The following is a 23,529-nucleotide window of genomic DNA, read 5'->3' on the forward strand; positions in this document are numbered from 1 at the left end:
GGACCACATCGTTCCTCTGGCGCCATATACTCCAGCATAGCATCGCCATTTGACTCAACAGGCGCTCATCCCCGTGATGCAACATATCTGCCCACCATTCTCGACAGCTACTTGTAATACCATCCACCCTAAGGGACATAGATGAGCTAAACCAGCACCTTCGGGCCCAGTCACACCGTAGGAAGAGGTGATCAAGAGTCTCAGGTCTTCTCCATCGCACAACACACAATGAGAGGGTACAGTGATCCCTCTCTTCAACAAGTTGGTATAATAAGGTAGAGAATTTCTAACCAACCTGAAGATGTGACAACTGCCAATTTTACGTATATTAGGATATAATTTTCGGCACTTATTTAACTTGTATGCTTGAGTTATTGATCATTTTATCCCTCAAATGATTAATTTGTTAAACACCTAGTTTAATTATATATATTATGTAGAAATCATGTTTAATCCCATAATTTTGATGTAGGGTTAAAGTTTGAAGAAGATCAAGAAAATCAAAGCCTTGGAATGAAAAATGGAGTTTCTAGATGTCTTGGGCGCTTAGCACCATTTTGGGAGAGAGGAAATTCAAAGCTGAAGAAAGCTTGGCGCTTAGCACCAGAAAGTGGCGCTTAGCGCCATTAAGGCGGTTTTAGGCTATTTTCCAGGGCGCTTAGCACCAGATTGTGGCGCTTAGCACCAACCTGCTACCCTGTTTTGATATAAAGTGCGTTCCACCACGTTTTGAACCACTGTTTGGACCAAAACTGAAACCCACCACTTATGGAAAGATAGAACTTGAAGGAGAGCATCAAGGGAGGTATAGGAGACTTGGGAGAATGCTTTGGAGCTGTTTTCATCGCTGGGGAACCGTCATGGATTCGGTTTTTCATTGGTTTTCTCTTTTGCTTCATGCTATATCTTAGGTTGACCCCCTTGGGTATTTTGATTGATTCAAACTTGTGTAGGGAACTCACACGTTCTTGAGTCTGAACTAGAGTTAATCATATGTTTCTTTTCCATGATTCAATGATTTTTACCGTGTGCTTCATGCTTGTTTTGGATTGATCATCTAGAACATGAATTTAGATTTAATAGGATGGTGGGAACTGACTATTTAAATCTGAACTAGGTATAATCATCTAATGATTCTAAGGTCTAGGAATAGGGTTAGATCATTAGTCTATTCAAACATCCATGCTTAATGCTACTCACTACTATTAATCGATCAAGGGATTGAGGGTTAACATAGCTAAGTTGATAATCTTCTACGTCGGGGGACTGGCTAGTAAGATAAGAAATGGTGGGAGGAATCAATTTCATAGAACAATATTTGCATGTGAATCAATAGATTACATAGAGGTCAGACAACGAAACTCTAATCCCAACAAAACTATCTACCTTGGTGAATCCAACTCTTTTATCTTCTTGATTTATGTTTTTATGTTCTTAAGCAAACAATCAATCTCTTTGTAAACCATCATTTAAGTGTGTTAGCTATTGAACGACATAAGTATTACACCTCCCTGTGGATACGACAAAACCATTTACTATACTACAATTGAGTCTTGAGAGATTCGAACGTAGAGTGGTAAAAAATCTTTCAACAAATTGGCGTCGTTGCCGGGGAGGTGTGTCATTACTTATTGCATTGCAATAGTTTTCATTCTTGAATGATTGTGAATATAGTATATAGTTTTTGTTTTCAGTTTAACTTTCCTTGTTGTTACTAATCTCTTGTGTTAGTTAGCTAGTTCAAGAGGAGAAGCAACAAGAAGCTTCTGAATCACTACTTTCAAGATGTTTCAATCATCTCAGACATACTATGCCTTTGAAGAGGATAGGATTTCTAAGCTTGAGGATACCTTGGTGCAATTCATGCAATTGTCAATGATTCATCAAAGGAATACCGAGACTTCCATCAAGAACTTGGAGGATCAATTAGGAAAGCTAGCTAGCATGGTAGCTGAACATGGAAGAGAAATGGTTGAAGCACAAGTGGAAGAAAGTGGGGAAGAAGAAGAAAAATCAAAAAAAAAGAAGAAAGATATCCAACCTTTCACCACTTACCGATTCCTTCAAGCCCTCCACAAGTAAAATATGATGAAGATGAGGTAAGCATTGAAGATTTTGATAGCATATCACATCACCAATGCAATGATGAAATTATTAATGTTGAGCATATTGACTCTGTATTTGATGATAGGTTTGATGAACAAGTTCCATCAAATTCTTCAAAGAACTTTAAATTTGCATTCATTCATGTGCATGTAAATACCTTGGCATGTGAGTTGAATGTAGGTGAATTGGGTTTGATTGAGAAAAGAAAGAAAAAGAATGAGTTTCTGATGGCTTGGAAAACCTTTGTTAGAAAATTAGATGAAATCCAAGTGAAAATGCCTATAAAAAGGAAGGGGTTATACTATAACCCTTGTTTGTGGTCACCATGATAGTGCTAGCGTCAAGCTAATGACGTTAAACAAGCGCTTCATGGGAGGCAACCCAGTGTTTTTATTGCTTTTGTTATATTTATATTTTTATGTGTTTTAGTAAGTGGTAGTGTGCTTCACGAGTTTTGATAGATATATTGTGTGTGTTCATAAGCTTTTGGAAGCAAGGAAAATGATAAACTTTGAATTTGCGGAGGTGACTTGTGAAAATGCATGAAATTTGAATGGAATTTGGATCTTGTGAAATTTCTGTTCAAAATCTGAGTATGGGGGTTGCTACAGGTTCAACTAAGTGTTTATCTTGCATATGGATTGATGGTATGCAAGGTTTGTATGAATTGTAAAATCTAAGGTATGTGGTTGTGTGGTCTTAAGTGAAAAACAAGTCCCACTATGGTATTTTCTTCATAAACTGTGCAAAGTTTCTTCCTATTGCTTGTGAACCATCTCATAATGTGTTTTGAATGTCGTTTTTCAAGTTTTAGGATACATTTTTAGTGAACTTCTTGATGGTGTGATGGAATTGCAAAAATGAAGGTCTATTTGTGCTTGTCATGTCCATGGAGTGAGTTATGATGCCATGCGCTTCAATTGTGTATCTAAAAGCTCTCAACAAGTTTTAAATAATGTTAATATATGGTTTTGAGGCCTAGCATGAAGAAAATGTAAGAAGTTCAAAATATAAGGTATTGAGTTGTGAAATAAGTGAAATTTGACCCTAAATGGAGCTTAGAGTGACTTTTGTGCGAAATGTGCTTCAATTTCTAATCTTAAGTTATGCACAAGTTTCATAGGGTATATAAATGTGTTTGAACCAAATGGCATGTGTTAAAATTGTTTAAATCAAAATTTGGCCTATTGAGTTGTGGAAATGAATGAAACTTGACTTTGAAGCTTGGATTGTAAATCACTGATGAATTGAGCTTGAGTGTTGATTTTTAAGGCTTAGACGGGTTTCATATGATGAATGGATGTGAAAGAATCAATTGGCATGCTCTGAAAATTCAAAACTCAAAATTTGACCTACACACTTGTGATTTAAGAGAGTTTTGAGTTCTTGTGAAAATTGTCAATTTGATCTTTTGATATTGGATTTGTGATTGAAAAATTGGTTTGAAAAAGATTTGAGCAAGTTTAAATGAGTGTTTAGAGGGTATTAGTGAAGCTGAGGAGTGAAAACTTAGTCTAGAACAAGAATTGGATACATCACTTGTGAAAAACCAGAGTTTTCAACTGCAACACCATTATGCAGGTCTTATTTCTGTCCAAAACACGCTTAGCGTGTTATTTGGGGTGCTTAACGCCCTGAATTTTGCAAAGCATAATGGATTCACTGCTATTTTAGCGCTCAGCGCTAGGTTTGGGCGCTCAGCGCCACTCCTGAAACAGCAATACATGCTTTACTTCAAATGTACATAACTTCTTCATTTCTTATCGGATTTGAGCAAATGACCACTCTTTGGAGATATCTTGAAGTCTATTTCATATGGACTTGAGTTTGTATTATTATAGCACTTTTATTTCCTCATTTATCTCTTGTATTTTAACATGTTTCAAGTGACTATAAGGCGAATTCATACAGTTTGGCCTGAGGACAGTCCATTTCTCAAGGAGGGAGTGAGACATCAAGGATTTGAGTAGTGATCTTGGATTCAAAGCATTCACATCATGAGGGAGTCCACTTTACCTTGTTTTTAGTTTCTTTTTAATAGTATAGTTTTTTTTTCTATAGATAGCACTTGTGTTCTAGATTTCATGTTTCTCTGACTGTTTTCAATACTAGCATGACTATTGTGAGAATTGCTTGATCTGTACTTAAAATGAATTGATTTTAGTGATTCTATGATAGAAGTTGTGTTTGCACTCATTGATGCCATGACTAGATATGATTGCCTTATTCTCTTGGAATTCTTGAAGCATACATGAAAGTTGCTTGAAAATCAGGGAAATTTGAAACTTTTTAGCCTGTGAGGGAGTGTTCCTATACACTGTGAGTTGAGAGAACATCACTACTTTGCATAGTTGATTTTGTTTGAGTCTCTGATATCATTGGTTGCATGGAATTGATAAGAAAGGATCAAGGCATATTTTGTTCTATATATATAGCTACTTAGCCAAATTGCCTACCTATGTCAACTAAAATTCATTTGCTACTCCTTGAGTCTGAAAGTTAAATATTTGGTTTTGTTCTTGATTATGACCCTAAGCCTAATAGAAAAACAATGGCTTCTCCTAAGCTTGATAGGCTAAGAGAGCATTCATTAGTGTGATTCATTAGTGTGGATTGTATGCAAGTTGGGGGGATAAGACTTTTGTGTTAAATTTTATGTATGCTTCAAAAGTAAAAGAAAAAAAAGCCAAAAAATGTTTAAAAAAACAAAAAGAGAATAAAGAAGAGATTGATGAAAGAAAAGGGTTAAGTTGAAAGAAAATGGTGAATGAGAGTTGGTTTAAATCAAGTTGAGGGGAGTGAATATCATGAAAGTAAGCTGTGATTGCTCTCTAAGCTTGTTGAGTTTCTTTGATTATCCAGAAAAACCAAATTCATTGAAGCCTAGCCTCATTACAACCCTAAAAGTCCTAAGTGATCCTTGATTGCACATGTGACTTCGATGATTGAGAAGACAAGTAACAATCTTGACTTATGTGTCTTAGTGATGTACATGAGTGAGACACTAACCTTGCCTGATTCATATTCTATATCTAGGTTGGATTAAGTGTTTCCTGATCAAGAGTAATTGATTGTATGCCTATTGAATTTCAGGTTAAATAAGTAGGTGTATCAATGTTATGAATTCTCTGTGGGTATCATGTTTCTATTTTGGATCATTCATACAATATGTGTGAAATCTTGCAATTTGAACTTTGAAAATGTTTCAGTAATGCTGGTTTGATTACAGTCTTGACCTTTTGTTTGAGGACAAACAAAGTGCTAAGTTGGGGGGGAGTTGATAAGTGCCAATTTTACGTATATTAGGATATAATTTTCGGCACTTATTTAACTTGTATGCTTGAGTTATTGATCATTTTATCCCTCAAATGATTAATTTTTTAAACACCTAGTTTAATTATATATATTATGTAGAAATCATGTTTAATCCCATAATTTTGATGTAGGGTTAAAGTTTGAAGAAGATCAAGAAAATCAAAGCCTTGGAATGAAAAATGGAGTTTCTAGATGTCTTGGGCGCTTAGCACCATTTTGGGAGAGAGGAAATCCAAAGCTGAAGAAAGCTTGGCGCTTAGCACCATAAAGTGGCGCTTAGCGCCATTAAGGCGGTTTTAGGCTATTTTCCAGGGCGCTTAGCACCAGATTGTGGCGCTTAGCACCAACCTGCTACCTTGTTTTGATATAAAGTGCGTTCCACCACGTTTTGAACCACTGTTTGGACTAGAACTGAAACCCACCACTTGGGGAAAGATAGAACTTGAAGGAGAGCATCAAGGGAGGTATAGAAGACTTGGGAGAAGGCTTTGGAGCTGTTTTCATCGCCGGGGAACCGTCATGGATTCGGTTTTTCATTGTTCTTCTTCTCTTTTATGATTGTAAAGCTATCCATGGAAATGGATAGCTAATTTCTCATTTGTTGGGATTAGAACTAGTTGTTTTGATACTCATGTAATCTATTTGATTTCCTTTCATGCAAATTTCATGTTTCTATGCTAAAGAATCAATGGTTTTCTCTTTTGCTTCATGCTATATCTTACGTTGACCCCCTTGGGTATTTTGATTGATTCAAACTTGTGTAGGGAACTCACACGTTCTTGAGTCTGAACTAGAGTTAATCATATGTTTCTTTTCCATGATTCAATGATTTTTACCGTGTGCTTCATGCTTGTTTTGGATTGATCATCTAGAACATGAATTTAGATTTAATAGGATGGTGGGAACTGACTATTTAAATCTGAACTAGGTATAATCATCTAATGATTCTAAGGTCTAGGGATAGGGTTAGATCATTAGTCTATTCAAACATCCATGCTTAATGCTACTCACTACTATTAATCGATCAAGTGATTGAGGGTTAACATAGTTGAGTTGATAATCTTCTACGTCGGGGGACTGGGTAGTAAGATAAGAAATGGTGGGAGGAATCAATTTCATAGAACAATATTTGCATGTGAATCAATAGATTACATAGAGGTCAGACAACGAAACTCTAATCCCAACAAAACTATCTACCTTGGTGAATCCAACTCTTTTATCTTCTTGATTTATGTTTTTATGTTCTTAAGCAAACAATCAATCTCTTTGTAAACCATCATTTAAGTGTGTTAGCTATTGAACGACATAAGTATTACACCTCCCTGTGGATACGACAAAACCATTTACTATACTACAATTGAGTCTTGAGAGATTCGAACGTAGAGTGGTAAAAAATCTTTCAACAAGATGAAATGCTTTACTTTTGCTGTAACCTTCAAGGACCAATCTTCTTCCATGGGTACCTTCCTGTACCTGATGACCCTGGTATCATCTCAACCTTCCGCTGTTGTAAATTCCAGTACAAGGAGCGAACAGAAAAAATTCCATTTGTTGTCCACCGCCACAATAACCGATCCTCAGTCCCAACCCAGCTCACTGGTATGCCCCGTATCAAACTAGCTTCAGAGGAGGAAAACATGTTGTTCACCAGTCCCATATTCCAATTCCATCTTCCCGGGAGCTCCTCATGCAATAGTTCAACCACTTTTTCTATTGTATTATCTGATAAAGGTTTTTTCCTCGTTGTTTGTACTGCTTTTGGCTAAACCTTTATGATTCAATCATAGTAAAGCAGATACGGGTTTATCGTCCTCAGGGATTGTGTGAACATTAGTTCCACCAGTTAAACATTGATCTGAGCGGATACAAAGATGTTGGATAAATTGTTTTTATGGTTTTTGAATATAAGGAAAGCGGTAAAAGAATGTTTACAGGGATAACAAAGAAGAAAACATATTTAGAATGCATTCCCCTAATCCTCTAATTGCTTTCAACTCAAACACTTTTGCAATGGTTCATTTCATTTACGATGCCGAGAGTTATCCACCTAACTATCCCTAGCCTAGGTGAATCCATCAATTGGAATTCCTAGACGTAATCCCTTACCATCTAGAAAACCCAAAAGGAATAATATAGCTCAACTTCTCTCTCAAAGACATTCCCAATGACCAATTCATCCTAAGACAAGGTATCCTAGGCTTGCAAGTCTCCGTTGTCACTCCGAAAACTCCTGTTAGAACTCAGAACCCCACCTGTCACGTGGAAATCCACTATTGTTCCTACCTAAGATATTCTCACCCTAAGAAAATTGATGCACTAAGCAGTTTCTCTCTTTGACCGGACCCACACCAATCTCTCGATCTAATGCTAGTCCCCTGAAATCTAACATGGATCAACCGATACATGAAGCACAAAAAGCAAAACTTGAACAACGGTGTTGTAACCTAAGACATAGGTGCATACTTTCATTGAACTAAGCATACACAAACTCACAACAATCTCCCGATCTATTGATGAATTAGTGAAGCTCTTTTGATTATCAATTGATTGGTTAGAAGCATGAAGCATAGAAAGAAACATCATACATGAAAGATTACATTGACATCAATGAATGAGTTTAGAACAAATCAAAGAATCAAGCTTCAACAATCTAAATACAAAAATAGAAACAACAAGTACAAGGGATAAGGAAGAAAAGATGAAACCCAGAAGAACGGCGAAGGATCCACGGCGATAGAAGCTTTCCCAAGCTTTTCATCGCCTCCGAGAGGTTGTCACGGTCCTTCGGCGGTCGCCGCCATGCTCCGGAGCTTTAATCCATCAATCCTAAACCCAGGGACCTCTCCTCCATGAAGCCCAAGCTCCCTTGATCTGTTTTGGTGCCAAAATTGAGAGAATTTCGAAGAGAATAGGAGAGATACCCACAAAAACGTGTTCTGGCCCTTAAATAAAAGTTAAATCCGTCAGAATGGTGCTAAGCGCCATTTTCTGGTGCTAAGCGCCCCTGTTACTTCCCCCTAGGGTTTTCTCCACCGCCTTTGGTGCTAAGCACCACTTTCTGGCGCTAAGCGCATGGTCTTTTTGCCATAATGGTGCTAAGCACCATTTTCTCGTGCTAAGCATCAAGCCTTCAAATCTTTTTTCTTAATTCCAACTTGGCTCTTCCTTGAATTTCTTCCCTACATCAAAACTCCAAGTTAGAACATGAAATTAATGATATTTTCACTATATTTATGCTAAAACTAAATACGTACTAAGTTAACTCGTTTGGGGAGTATAATGATAAAAAATGCAAGCATACAAGTCAAATAAGTGCTTAAAATGATATCCAAACATACGTAAAATGAGCACTTATCATTATCCTCAGGCTTTGACATCATCACGAAACCTGTTGTTTTACAAGGTAGCCAAGGATCATTCCAGATGTTAATAAGCTTACCGTTTCCCACCAACCATTTGGAGCCCGTCTACACCTCCCCCTTAGCTCCCCAAACGCTGCGCCATGCATAAATAGGGCTATAACCACACAGTGCTTCCAACAGAGTAGTTTTTGGAAAATATTTTGCCTTCCAAACTCTGTAAAGCAGTGAGCCTTCATTATTGAGTAACCTCCACACCTGCTTTGCTAGAAGTGCCGTATTAAAATCCTCCAGATCCCGAAAGCCAAGTCCTCCATGTGCTTTAGGCCTACACAAGTCCCTCCAACTATTCCAATGAATTTTCCGCTCTATCCCTCTTTGTCCCCACCAGAACTTAGCACACATAGCCTCCATCCTCCTACAACTGCTTGAAGGAATGCGAAAACAACTCATTATATACGTTGGAATAGCTTGAGCCACTGATTTCAGTAATACTTCCTTCCCTGCTCGTGATAGAGATTTCTCCTTCCACCCCTTAAGCTTCTTCCACATTCTATCCTCTACCCTTGTAAAAATTTGCTTCTTGGACTTACCAATAATGGTAGGAAGTCCCAAGTATTTCTCATGGACGTCTACAGCCTTAACTCTCATCCTATCCCGGATCATTTGTTTCCTATTTTCAGGCACATTTTGGCTGAAAGTCACCTCTGACTTGTCCAGATTAACTAGCTGTCCAGAAGCTCTCTCATAAGCATGAATCACTCTAGTAATCGTATCCACTTCCTCCATTGTAGCCCGAGAGAATATGAGACTGTCATCTGCAAAGAATAAGTGACTAATCTTCGGGGCCTCTCTAGCAACCACCACCCCATGGACGTTCTTCTTCCTCACCTGATCAACAAGCAAACCAGAAAAAGCCTCGACCACCAAGATGAATAAGTATGGTGACAAAGGGTCTCCTTGACGAAGCCCCCTTTCCGGTTGAAACCAAGGTGTCGGGGAAACATTAATTAGAATCCCATAAGAGACAGAAGTAACACAGGTCATAATTACCTCAATCAGACCGGGGGAAGGCCATAGCAGTAAGGATCCTCCTAAGAAAATTCCACTCAACTCGATCATACACTTTTGACATGTCAAGTTTAAGAGCCATATACCCCTTCTTCCCTCTCCTCTTCTTCATATAGTGAAACACCTCAAAACATGTTAATGCATTATCAGTGATTTGCCTACCCGGAAGGAATGCACTCTGCTGCTCTCCTACCACCTCATCTAGCAAGTACTTCATCCGGTTGGCTATGCATTTTGACACAATCCTCATTATCACATTGCAGAGGTTGATTGGTCTCAACTCCTTTGGAGACTCCGGATGCTTCACCTTTGGGATAAGGCAAATAAAGGTACGGTTCATCTCCCCCGGATCAACACCATCATTTAGTATGCTCAAAGCCATTCTCGTAACCTCAGAACCAGCAACATGCCAAAATCTCTGGAAAAAATCTGGTGAAAAACCATCTGGTCCCAGTGCCTTCGAGGGATGCATCATAAACAATGCTTGTTTCACCTCCCCAGCCGTAAATCTTTTATCAAGCCACTGTTTTCCAGCCTGACTGAGTGTCTTAGTAATAGAGGAGCAAACATTTTCCATATCAGTAGGGGAAGACGTGTGGAAGAGTTGCTGGAAAAACTCCACCATTTGTTGACCAATTTTTTCCTCCCCATATCCCCAATTTCCATGCTCATCCTTCATTTTCTTAATTTTGTTTACCTTATGTCTTTGTGATGCTTTACCATGGAAGAACTTGGTATTTTTATCCCCCTCCTTCAACCAAACAGCTCTAGATCTTTGGCGCCAGTATACCTCCTCTTTCTCCAACATAATCGAATACTCCTTCTCCATGTCTTTACGCTTCAGAACGTTATCAACTGTTGGTTCCCACTTTTCAGCCAGTAACAATCTCTTTTTAAAACATTCTTTAATTGGTTAAAATTCATGTGTAGTTCACTAAATTATATGAGTCTCACTCTCAATTTAGTCGGATCTATATAAGTTTTTTAACCAATTAAAAAGAGAGTGTTGTTAGCATTTTTTAAATTTAAAATATTAGTTAAAAAACTAATGATTAATAGTATCATTTGATGGAATATTATGAAATTGTTTTACATGTGGGCATTAAAAAATATTTTCCTTAAAAGATAGGGTTTTCTTAACTTACGAGAAGGAAGATTTGTGAATGAGTAAGATATCAAATGACACCTTTTCAATATGGACAAAAAAAACCAACTCAAGTATTTGCAAGCTAACTCAAACTTTTGGGCATAAATGTAAATTGAGTTTTAATTTTTTAACATTAAAAAAATCCAATTTCTCTCTGCACAACTTAAAAAATTTCTTAAAAAATTGAGTTTTATCTCTCGGCAGCAAAACTCATTTACTTTCAAATGTGTATCAAAGAAATTCAAAAAAAAAAAATGTTGAATTTGTAAATTATTATAGATTATGGATGAACATGAGAGGGGTCCATTATTATAACCTATCTCGTGCCACGCAAGCATGGATATACTTGCTAATATTCTATTTGGAGGTGCAAAAAGTGATTCTGGACTAACCAGAAACTTCCATTTCAAAGCACGTTCCCTTCCCTTCATCATTCATTGATTCCATACCAGATTTCTGTTATGATCATCTCTATCTTCTCTCAACTTGCCAACTTGTTTCTTGTGTTGTAGTCAAAATGTCCGACAACGACGATCATACAGCAGACTTCACCAATGGCGAAATATCGCCTCCGAGGATGAAACAGAGGCTCAGGGATAGATCCAAGGTACGATAATCATTCGATTTCAACACATGATTCTGTCGAATTTTTCGATTTTACGACGTGGGTCTCTCTTGGTTTTTCAAGGAAATGCTTTCCAAACAAGCTGTGCAGACGAAGCAAATGCTTTCTGAACAGGCGGTTAAGATCGCCAAACGAGCTGAAGAACACGAAAAGTTCATCAACAAGGTGACGCATCTTTTGGGTGTTCTTGGCTTTGGAGGGTTCTGTTTCATATTGGGGGCAAGTAAGTTGAGATGTTTCAGTCATGCATTTGAAAGGTTTTGGAATGTTTTCTTTCAATTGATTCATAGTTTTTGTTTTTTCATCACCAGGACCCCAAGACATTCCCTATGTATATTGTTTGTTCTTCTTCATATTTGTTCCGCTTCGTTGGATATACTATAGGTTCAAGAAATGGCATTACTATCTACTGGTAAGCTTACAATACATATCTCAGTTTCTGCTATTGAATTGCAATCTGTATATGTAATGGAATGATCATTTGATTATTGAAGCTTATGTGTGTTTGGGTCTGGCTAATAAATTGGTTGCAAAGCATTAAATGTTTGAAAACTGCTCCCATAATTGACCAATATGTGATTTCTTAGGGTAATAAATGTCATGTCATGATAGAGAATAATGAGTTTTGAAATTTGCATTTCAGTGGTTAGCAAGGAGAGGGAAGCACAACCCTCTAAATTAGAGAGGGTATGGGAGAGCTCCCCTTAAGTGTTTCCAACTACATAAGAAAGCAAGTATACTTTCTAGTTTTTATTATACTAAATACTTTCATTTCCATTAAATAGTTTTTGTTTTTGTTTCTCTACTACCGAGTACCCTCAGGGCATTCATTAGCTTTCTCCTATTTGTTTCTTGGATGAGTGTGAGTTTCATTGGCACTACTTTAGAGACTGTAATCAATAATCTGGACTGTCAAACCAGAGATGAAAACTGCCAATTGTTTTATTAAAGAGTAACTTTTAGAGCTGAGTGATCCTAAAGGCTCAGAAAAAGAAATACAGTTGAGGTATTAGGCTTCGTCTAACTGAATGCGCAGCCTAAGACAGCGGAGGAGATCATTGATTATGGACATGTCAAAGTTATTTGCTAATAAATTAGTTGAAGGATTAGTTGTGTTATTTATCATTATTTTCTTCCTTATGGTATAGCTAAATGAATAGTTAACTAGTGTATGCAATCAAAGGTCTAATTTGACGCGATTGGCTGTTCATATTACTCCTGGATTGCGCTAGCCAGATAGGGACCAAACTGGCTAGCAGAGTATGCTCTACCTTAGGAACCCGGATTGCACATGCTGGATATACCCCCAATAGTGCGAGGACATCTCTTGTGAGGTTATTTATCTAGTGCTCATTCTTGTGTAGAGTGAAGGTGTAGTGGAGTTTTTCCTCTCATAACGAAAAACAAAATATTGATATGGTAGTGATGTTATAGAACATTTAGAAAGAAATTAATCTGATTGGTCTGATAGGAAAGACATGATCCAGGTATGGGCTAAGCACTATTTTGACAAAAGAAATAATGGATGTCAAAAGCGTAGGCAATAGGACCATAGCTCTAAAATTTATATATAGTGGATCAAGAAACCTTAAATGTTATTAGTGCGTATGCACCGTGAGCGGGTAGAAGAGCAACAGTTGATAAATGGTCATGTGGGTAGGGGTATCAAGAGGGTTTAAGGGTTTACATGGAGGATATGCTATAAGGTAATTAAACGCAAATGTTAAGGATGTGTTTGGGGAAATGTTAGGTACCAGAGAAAATCAATTGGAAGAATAACTGAGAATTACTAGAACACTGAATCCTCTGGGTTTAACAACCAGAAGCAGTGAATTAGGGAAATTACAAGCAGCTGAAAGAAAATGCAGTAGTAAAATAAGAGCAATTCGAGAGTGCTCTGCTCTCCTAGTCCTAGTCCAATTTCTGCCTACCTATCTCTCTCTCCATAACTAACATATATTCCCTATGATGATTGAGTGGTCCCCATCTCCCCATCAGGTGACAGGTGCCTCACCTCACCTAGTGGTCCTAATTTCTAGAAGGATTCCTTTACAGGCCTTTTGACAGATCATTGGGCCTTCTGCCATATACCTTGCCAAACCTGGCCTTAGTTGAAGTGAGGTTTGCATCATCTCTCCCCCCTTGGAAACTCACCTTGTCCTCAAGGTGAAATTCTGGGAACTGTTCCTTCAAAACAGTGAGTTCTTCCCAAGAATTTTCAAACTCTGGCAGCTCCTTCCATTTCACTAATACCTCAGTGTTCCCATCTGCTGTTTCTCTGAAGTCCTCAATTGTTTCAGGCTCCACTTTCAATTCCCAGTCCTCAGCCAAAACCTTAGGAAGAGGTTGGCTAATCACTGCTCCACTCATTGCCTTCTTCAAGAGGGATATGTGAAAAACAGGATGAACTTGGCTCCCCTCAGGAAGCTTCAACTTGTATGCAACAGGGTTAATCTTCTCTACAATAGGATAAGGCCCATAATATCTAGGACTCAGTTTCTGATTTGTCCTTTTAGCCAAGCTCCTCAGTTTGTATGGTTGAATTTTGAGGTATACAATGTCTCCAACCTCATACTGTACATCTCTTCTATGTTTATTGGCTTGTTGCTTCATCCTGTTCTGTGCTCTCTCCAAGTTCCCCTTGAGTTCCTCCAATATCAGGTTCCTTTTAGTGGTCATCCTGCTAACTTCATCCACTGGAGTTTGAGCCATATCCCCTCTAACAATAGTTGGGGGATCCCTGCCATATAAAGCCTTGAAGGGTGTAGTCTTAATTGCAGAATGGTAATTTGTATTGTACCAGTATTCTGCCCAATTCAACCACTTAGGCCATTGCCTTGGTTTAGTTCATGTCATGCATCTCAAATAGGTTTCCACACACCTATTAACAACTTCTGTCTGACCATCAGTTTGGGGATGGTATGCAGAACTGAATTTCAGCTTAGTACCAGCCAATTTGAACAATTCAGACCAAAAGTGACTCAAAAAGACCCTGTCTCTATCAGATATTATAGTAGCTGGAAAACCATGCAATTTCACCACCTCCTTGGTGAATACCTCAGCCACTTCCTTGGCAGTATAGGGATGAGTGAGGGCAATAAAGTGTGCATACTTGGTGAACCTATCTACTACCACCAAAATGGTGTCTTTCCCCATAGCCTTAGGAAGACCCCCTATAAAATCCATGGAGATATCAGACCATACCTGAGATGGTATTGGCAGAGGTTGAAGGAACCCCGCAGGATTGAGAGCTTCATATTTGTTTCTTTGACACACCTCACACTTTTGCACAAATTCCTGGATGTCTAATTTCATTCCTTCCCAATAGAAAAGTGCAGAGATCCTCTTGTATGTCCTAAAAACCCCAGCATGGCCACCTAGGACAGATTCATGGAACTCCTTAAGGATGATTGAAACCTTCTCAGAACCTTTGGGGATCACAATTCTGTCCTTATACATCAGCTTTCCCTTCTTCATTTGATACCCCATAGGATAATGACCTTGAGTTGCTATCTCCTGCATAATCTCTCTATACTTGTCAACAGCCAACAACTCAGCTTCTAGATCTTGCCATTCTTCACACTGGACAGAAGAAATAGCTGTAAATTGCATCTTTCTGGATAGAGCATCAGCTGCTCTATTTTCAACCCCAGGTTTGTACTTGATTTCAAAGTCAAACCCCATTAATTTTGACATCCACCTTTGCTGATCTTCTCCCATTACCCTTTGCTCAGCAAGGAATCTTAGGCTTTTCTGATCTGTATGGATGACAAAGTGGTGTCCTAACAAATAATGCCTCCACTTCTGTACTGCTAAAACCACAGCCATCAATTCCCTCTCATAGACAGACTTAGCTTGAGCTCTAGCTGAAAGTGTCTTGCTCATGAAGGCAATGGGCCTCCCCTCTTGCATGAGCACTGCTCCCAATCCCTTGCCCGAGGCATCTGTTTCCAGAATGAAAGAGTTGTTGAAGTTAGGTACTGCCAATACAGGTACAGTTGTCATAATTTCCTTCAGTTTTTCAAAAGCCAGATTGGCTTCATTGCTCCAAATGAAATTGTTCTTCTTCAATAACTGATTTAAAGGGTATGCAAGCTTGCTGTAATTTCTCACAAACCTCCTATAATACCCTGTTAACCCCAGGAACCCTCTCAAAGCCTTTACTTCCTTAGGAGCAGGCCAGTTCAGCATATCTTTGATTTTGTCAGGATCAGCCGCCACACCTTTCTGGGAAATCACATGTCCCAAGTAAATTATCTCTTCTTGCCCAAAAGAACACTTCTTTTGGTTTACCACCAAGGAATTGACTTGAAGTGTGTGTAAGACTTCCCTCACATGATCAAAATGCTCCTTTTCACTCGCACTGTAGATGAGAATATCATCAAAAAAAACTAGCACAAATTTCCTTAAATAAGGCCTCAAAACTTGGTTCATCAAGGCTTGGAAGGTGGAGGGGGCATTGTATAACCCAAAGGGCATCACAAGATACTCATAGTGGCCTTCATGAGTCCTGAATGCAGTTTTTGGAATGTCTTCCTCATTCATTCTGATCTGGTGATAACCAGATTTCAAATCCAACTTGGAGAAAATCACTGCTGCTCCAATTTCATCTAGCAGTTCATCAATGATGGGAATTGGAAACTTGTCAGGCACAGTAACCTTGTTAAGGGCTCTATAGTCAACACATAATCTCCATGTCCCTTCCTTCTTCTTAACCAAGATTGCTGGACTGCTGAATGGACTTGTGCTTTCTCTGATTATGCCAGAATTCAGCATCTCCTTGACCTGCCTTTCAATCTCATTCTTTTGATAAAATGAATATCTATATGGCCTGCTATGTGGAATGGCTGCTCCTTCTTTCAACCTGATAACATGATCACATTTCCTCTTAGGAGGTAAACCTTCTGGAGTCTTGAAAACCTCAGGGAATTCTACTAACACTTCCTTAAGTTGTTGAGGAATCATCTCTTCCTTTTTGTTGGTTGCACACATACTATCATAAGCAAGGAATTCCTCTTTTGTTGCCCTCCTCTGAAGCTTCTTGCTACTCCTCATGGATTGCTTGTTTTATCTCTTGAAGTGGTCTCCTTGTAGCCTCATCTTCCTACCATGCACCTCCCATTGAAGGGTAAGGTTCTTGAAATTGGCCTTAATGTTGCCTAAACTTGCCAGCCAATCCATACCCAGAACCAGTTCAGTACCTCCAAGGCTCAGTAGGAAAAAATGTTGAACAATAGGGATCCCTTGTGCTTCTATTTTGAGGTTCTTACAGACCCCTGAATTCCTCTCCTTGGCCCCATTTCCCACCTCTACAACATATTCTGTGGTAGCAATCACTTGCAGCCCCAATTCAGCCACTAGTTCCTGAGAAATGAAATTACTAGTAGCCCCACAATCCACCAAAATCAACACCTCCCTTCCTCCTATTCTTCCCCTGATTTTGAAAGACTGATTAGAGGTTAACCCTTCCTTGCTGTTGAGGGACAGTTGTAGCACCTTGCCCTCCAAAATAAACTCCCCATCCTCAGCTTCTTCAAAGATCTCCTCCTCTTCCTCATCCTCCTCCCCTTCAATTAGGATGAATTGGTAATGCGTCTTAGTGCACACATGCTCCTTTCCCCATTTTTCCCCACATTTAAAACACAATCCCTTCCTACTTCGCTCTTGCAGTTCACTTTGTGATAGTCTTTGCCCTCCATTCCACTTCCTCTCCGGAACCTTAGCTTCATTCCCACTTCCCTCATTACTCTCTTTGGATTGAGTGGTCTTGCCCTCCTGTCCTTGCCCCCCAGCAGTGTTCTTCCCAACATAGCTTGAACTAGAATTTGTATGTTTTTCCCCATTACTGGAAAATTTGACACCAATCCCTCCTTTATCCTTCCATCCTCTCTTGTCTTCTTCCTTGGTCTTTCCTCCCCTGAGAACAGAGTTCTTTTCTTCTATTAACAAGGCCCTATCCATCAGTCCAGCTAAATCAGCAGCAGGATACAACTTCATTTCTGCTCTAATCTCCTCTTGTAACCCATTCAGAAACACCCCTTTCAGAATCTCCCTATCAGCACCTCTCATCGGAGCTGCAGCTTCTTCAAAGCTCTCTCTATAGGCCATGACACTACCCTTCTGCTTAATGCTAAGCAAAGGGCCAAATGGGTTCTGAACCAAAGTGGGTTGAAATCTTCGAATCAAGGCATGTTTGAAAGGTTCCCAAGCTCGCTCCGGAGCTTGCTCTTCCCACCACTGGAACCAACCCAGAGCCTTTCCTTCCATGGCGATCATCACCATTTCCAACCTTTCCTCTTCTCCGACTCGACTGAGTTGGAAGAAGCGCTCTACCCGATTGATCCACCCATAAGCGTCGCTCCCATCGAACATCGGGATATCCACCCTCCTTCCCGTTACTGCTCGCAAATGGACACGATGAGGATGATCAAATCGCTCTCTGCTGTGGTCAGAAAATCGCGACCCGGTTCGCGACCCGGTTCGCGACCCGGAATGCGAAGAAGCTTCGCGATCTCTCTCACGCGATGCTTGCCGGAATCTGGGTGTGTTGGAACGTCCTCGAGTTCGCCTCCGCTCGCGATTCATGATGAGCCTTCGGAGTTCTTCAAATTGCTCCGTCGCCATCTCCTTCATCGACGTCACGGATCGCTCGAGATCATCTACTCTGGATTCCATCGCAGCTCTCGTCACCACCATACAAGCTCCCTCAGGATCGGGAGCTCTGATACCAATGTTAGGTACCAGAGAAAATCAATTGGAAGAATAACTGAGAATTACTAGAACACTGAATCCTCTGGGTTTAACAACCAGAAGCAGTGAATTAGGGAAATTACAAGCAGCTGAAAGAAAATGCAGTAGTAAAATAAGAGCAATTCGAGAGTGCTCTGCTCTCCTAGTCCTAGTCCAATTTCTGCCTACCTATCTCTCTCTCCATAACTAACATATATTCCCTATGATGATTGAGTGGTCCCCATCTCCCCATCAGGTGACAGGTGCCTCACCTCACCTAGTGGTCCTAATTTCTAGAAGGATTCCTTTACAGGCCTTTTGACAGATCATTGGGCCTTCTGCCATATACCTTGCCAAACCTGGCCTTAGTTGAAGTGAGGTTTGCATCAGGAAACAACTTAATTAAGCACTTATTCACCTAGTGTCAAAATTGAGCCCTTATCTTTTTATCCTGATTCTGGATATACCTAAACATGTCCAATAGATTGTGCCATGATTCATCTTTTTGGCAGATGATATAATCTTAGTGGAGAATCTGTAGAAGAAATAAATGGAAAGTTATAGATGTAGAGACAAACCTTTGAAACACACGGCTTTTCTTACGTAGAAGTAAAACAAAGTAATGTAAGTTTAGTTAGAGTTGCACAAACTCTATCAACAAAGTATTAGGAATGTAAGTTTAGTAGGTGAAAACTAAGAATGATACCGCAAATCCCATGTTTTAAGTACCTTTGGTCTTGCATACAACATGATGGATAGATAGAAGAAGATGTCAACCACATGATTTCAGCAGGGTTGATGAAATGAGCAATGCTTGGGGTAGTGATCAACAATATAAAAGTACAACTCAGTCTTAAAGGAGAATTTTACTTCGCAGTTATAAGATCGACATTGTTATATAGAGCTAAATGATGGGCAGTTAAAAGCCAACAAGAACGCAAAACCAATGTCAGAAAGATGAGAATGTTACATTGATGAGTGGTTTACAAGACAAGATATGAATGAAATAGAGTTATTAGAAGAAAAAAAAAATTGGGATAAGCTCCTATTGTAGAAAAGATGGCAGAGTCTCATCTTTGGTGATTTGGACCAGTGTGCCCGTAGGAGCATATCAAGGAGTGTTGACCAGAGGGAGGAGATAGAGGTTAATCAAATATTTAATCATGGAGGTAGATCTAGGAAAAAAATAAGTCAGATAATTAAGAATAACTTTAACTTAATGATTTATCTTTAGACTTAGTACATGACTGAGCATTATGGTGTGGCATGATTCATATAGTCGACTCCTACAAAAAGGCTTTGCTATTGTTATTGTTGTCATTGTTGATTGCTCTGATCTTTTTACATCAAAAAGCTCTATTAGTGATGATGAGGGCTTTGTCAATTTAAATTGTGTTTCTATGCCATTATTTATTCAACTCATTAAAAGTGTCTCGGTATTCCCATTAATCGCTAGCGTATGGATCTAGTTACTAATTTCTTATGAGTTGCCTCTCTAGAAATATAAGTAATGAAAGTTAAATAGTTACATGATTGCTCGTGTTTCAGGATTTCTGCTATTATGCAAATACAATCTTCTTGGTTGATCTTCTTTGTTATCCAAGGAATGAAAAGGTTTTCATGGTTTGCTTTTCTTTTGCTGAGGTAAGAGCTTTATCCCTGGTATTTTACTCCTTGGTAAAAGAATGATTCATTTATGAACTTTGTGACTTATTCAAGTGCATTTTCAGGGGCCATTAGCATGGGCTTTGATTGTTTGGCGCTGCAGCTTGGTTTTCAGTTCTCTCGACAAAATTGTCAGTGTTCTTATCCATCTTTTACCTGGTAAATTATACCATCCTCTTCATAGTTTCTCTTTCTTCTCAGCAAGAAAATAAGATTTTAGAAAACGGTAGCCTTCTACTATGATATTTGTTAACTTTTGCCTTCAATGGTCAAAGGGTTTAAGGTGTATTTGCTTTATAACCAGAAAAGTTTGTGGCATATATGTTTTATGCATATCATGTACAAGTTTTTAGGAGATTGTACTTTGTGATGAAAATTTTCTGGTAAAAAATACATTCTAGCTTTGTGTTCGAACTCTATTATCTAGCTGAGTTTTCTATTTAAAGTTCAAAAGATCATGGAGTGGTACTGGCCTTCATCTAGATCAAAATGTTGAGAAGAAATTTCAAGTAAAGATACTGTTCAAGAGCTCCATGCTGTATATGAAGATTGTAGTCTTTGTTCAGCATCACATGGGGGTGATCTTAGTTGTTCAACCTTTGTATGTTCAGTGATAATATATATATGAGTTTTCCTGGTCAGAATTAGTGATTTGAATTCTAATCTGTATTCACACTATAGATTAGTGAACATGTGTGATTCTATAATTTGTTGATCTGTGGAGCAGCTTGAACTTTTGCATTCATATCACATTGCTATATGCGCGACCAGTGGAATAGTGGATTGGACATGTTTTAGACATGTAAAATTTATGTTTCTTGTTGTGTCCATTTCAGCTTTTATATGCTTTCAACAGAGTAGTTCTTTTGAACTTCAACATAGATATTACATTGCCAAAGATTTACCATTGCAACCACCAGAACAAGCTTGTGATAGATATTCAAACTTCATGTTTATCGTCATATCCATTTTGGTTCTGTCATGTCTTTAACGTTACAGTTCTTTTCAGGAATTGTTTTTTTTACTATTCGGTGGTGGAATCCTGCAACCTTCGAAGCAATGCATCCAGAGGGAACTGCTCGAAGGGCTACATGGCCTTATGTTGAAGATAAATCCTATCTCTGGACATGGCTGTTTCTGGTACCCTTAGTAGTTTACTCTCTGTGGCAGCTTCTATACTTCCTCATTGTCAATGTCTTGCGCCGACAAAGGTTTCTAAGAGATCCTGAAGTAATGAATTCCTACAGGTAATCATTAACTATTCACATACTTCTCCAAGTTTATAGAAATTTAAACATGTCTACTACTCTTTCATTAGAAGTTGTAACAAGAGTTCTTTTTAATTATTGACTTCAATTTTTCGTAGGGAACTATCGAAAAAAGCTCAGAAAGCAAACAATGTATGGTGGCGCTTAAGCGGGTTGCTCGGGGATCAAAATCGCTTGCTAATGTACATTTTTCTTCAAGGCTTATTTACCGTGGCAACCATGGCACTTACTGTCCCCATATTCTTGTCATATGAATTGCATGTAGCTTTCCAAATACTCAAGGTTTCGGCTTCAATATGGAATGGAGCAAGTTTTCTGTTGGAAGTAATGCCTAGGCAGGCAATTCTGAAGGAGAAAAAGAAGTCAGAGACACAACCTTCTCAAGGTCAATTGGATCAAGCATCAATGGTGATGGAAAACGGTAGCAACGATGCTGTTGGGACATCTGATTCGTGACGTAGTGCTCAACTAATATCCATGTACTTTTGTAGTTGTATTCGTTTGGTTACTGATTCATGGTTCTGAATAGACAAGTTCTTATGAGTAGGAGTAGGATAATAAATACATATTTCTCTTTTGTTTTTCTTCTCATTCAATGTGCATTCCTTCAAATGGATACTCTGTAGAATGAAGTCTTAGATGTGTGGATATGTGTATGGTAAAAAAAATGTGCTTAGTTTTTGGCAAATGAATATCAAATTGAAACTCATAACTTTCTAACTCCTAGCAACAACTTTAGTTCAAAAGCACTGGCTTGCATGTGCTTTCCAATTAATCTTCACCTGGGTGCTCTGCAAAAATGTTTTGAGCAGCCCACTTTTTTATGAGTGGTTTTATTTATACTTCAACCAGATTTTTTTTCCTTGATTTAATGCTCATTCATCCTTTTTCTTATAATTAGAATTAGTCCATCAAAATTTAATATTATAATTAGGTTCTTTCATCACTTTTATTAAACTTATAAATCTCAAATTCTCATAATAAAATGTTCAAAAAATGAATGATTAAGTTGACATTCTTTCCTTTAAACTTACGAATTAAAATATTTTAAAACTAATCTTATATCAATTCTTTACATGTTATTGTTAGGAAGATGATGTATCTTATGAGAATAATTATTTTAGATGATAACATATGAATAAATTATGACCGTTCAATTTCATCATGAATGATCAAGATTACAATAATTTAATAGTAATGTGATAGTCACGTACCACTTAAAAATGTCATGTGTTTTTTCTTTTAAAAGAAGCCATTGATGTTGGGGGTGGTGTTTCCCGGTGGCAAGTTCCTCTGTAGGGCTCACTTAAGCTTAACATCGACAGAGCTTTTACTCCCACGACGCAGAAGATGGGTATGGGCGGTGCAGTTCGTAATCCGGAAGGCAGGTGGATTGTGGGCTTCATGGCGGGGCGTAGTGGTGGTGACTCGCTTGTGGCAGAAGTGACGGCTTTGAGGATGGGTCTCTCTCTCTTATGGGACACTGGTATTCATAGTGTTGTGTGTGAAGTTTATTGCTTGGAGATTGTTGAGGTGCTTCGGGATGATGTGTTTCACTTCCATGCCTTAGCATCAGATTTTCTGGAGATTAATCAGCTCCTTCAGCGTCAATGGAGTGTTCAGCTCCAGCATGTTTCTCATAGTGCTAATGAAGTGGCGGATTGCTTAGCCGGTTTAGGCATGTCTCAGCAGTGTGACTTTCTTCGATGAGGACCCCCCTCCTCAGCTTGATCCCATCTTGGCTAAGGATCTGTTAGCTCTGTAGTCTTTCTTTTTGTCGTTTAACTTTCTGATGTACCAAAAAAAAACTATAAGAGTCAAAAGTTCAATTAAGACTATTTTTATGTTAACTTGGACTTAATTTGGGACCATGTTAATTCTTAAACCAAGACTTGATCATAGAGAAAATTTGATGCTGTATGGATTTAATTAATGTCAGATTCAATAGAAACAGAACATGGTGATACAAAGCATAAGCTAAAAGAATTATAAAATGATCATATAACTAAGGTTAAAATATCATTTTACATTCACATGACAACTTAAAATGTTATAATTTATATTTTAATCTTAATCATTCATTAACAAAATATTAAAACTTGCTTCTTACTCGTAAAGATGGCTCTCACACTTTGATAATAAATTTACAAATACACACAGACTCGTCTTTTTTTTTTTGAAAAGGGACTCAGTCTTTTTTTTTTGAAAAGGGACTCGTCTTCAATCAATGCTAAGGCATCAATC

General features: G+C 38.5%; 1 protein-coding gene across 1 annotated transcript; it reads left to right on the forward strand.

Moving 5' to 3' along the window:
• The first annotated feature begins 11,376 nt into the window (after window positions 1-11,376).
• Window positions 11,377-21,973, forward strand: LOC130711220 (glycerophosphocholine acyltransferase 1-like). Its single transcript, XM_057560744.1, has 7 exons — window positions 11,377-11,605; window positions 11,687-11,846; window positions 11,935-12,035; window positions 19,901-19,996; window positions 20,083-20,176; window positions 21,027-21,264; window positions 21,384-21,973. Exons 1-7 carry the CDS (start codon window positions 11,516-11,518, stop codon window positions 21,739-21,741), a joined length of 1,137 nt encoding a protein of 378 aa, XP_057416727.1. The 5' UTR covers window positions 11,377-11,515; the 3' UTR covers window positions 21,742-21,973.
• The last annotated feature ends 1,556 nt before the right edge of the window (window positions 21,974-23,529 follow it).

This window comes from Lotus japonicus, chromosome 4 (assembly GCF_012489685.1).
Source record: "Lotus japonicus ecotype B-129 chromosome 4, LjGifu_v1.2".
In the NCBI taxonomy this organism is placed as follows: domain Eukaryota; kingdom Viridiplantae; phylum Streptophyta; class Magnoliopsida; order Fabales; family Fabaceae; genus Lotus; species Lotus japonicus.

Excerpts from the sequence above, each read along its gene's own strand:
- LOC130711220 (XM_057560744.1), top strand. The coding sequence starts at position 11,516 with ATGTCCGACAACGACGATCATACAGCAGACTTCACCAATGGCGAAATA. Across the intron at positions 19,997-20,082 it reads TTTGCTTTTCTTTTGCTGAG|GGGCCATTAGCATGGGCTTT; the intron begins GTAAGAGCTTTA and ends GTGCATTTTCAG. Across the intron at positions 20,177-21,026 it reads TCTTATCCATCTTTTACCTG|GAATTGTTTTTTTTACTATT; the intron begins GTAAATTATACC and ends AGTTCTTTTCAG.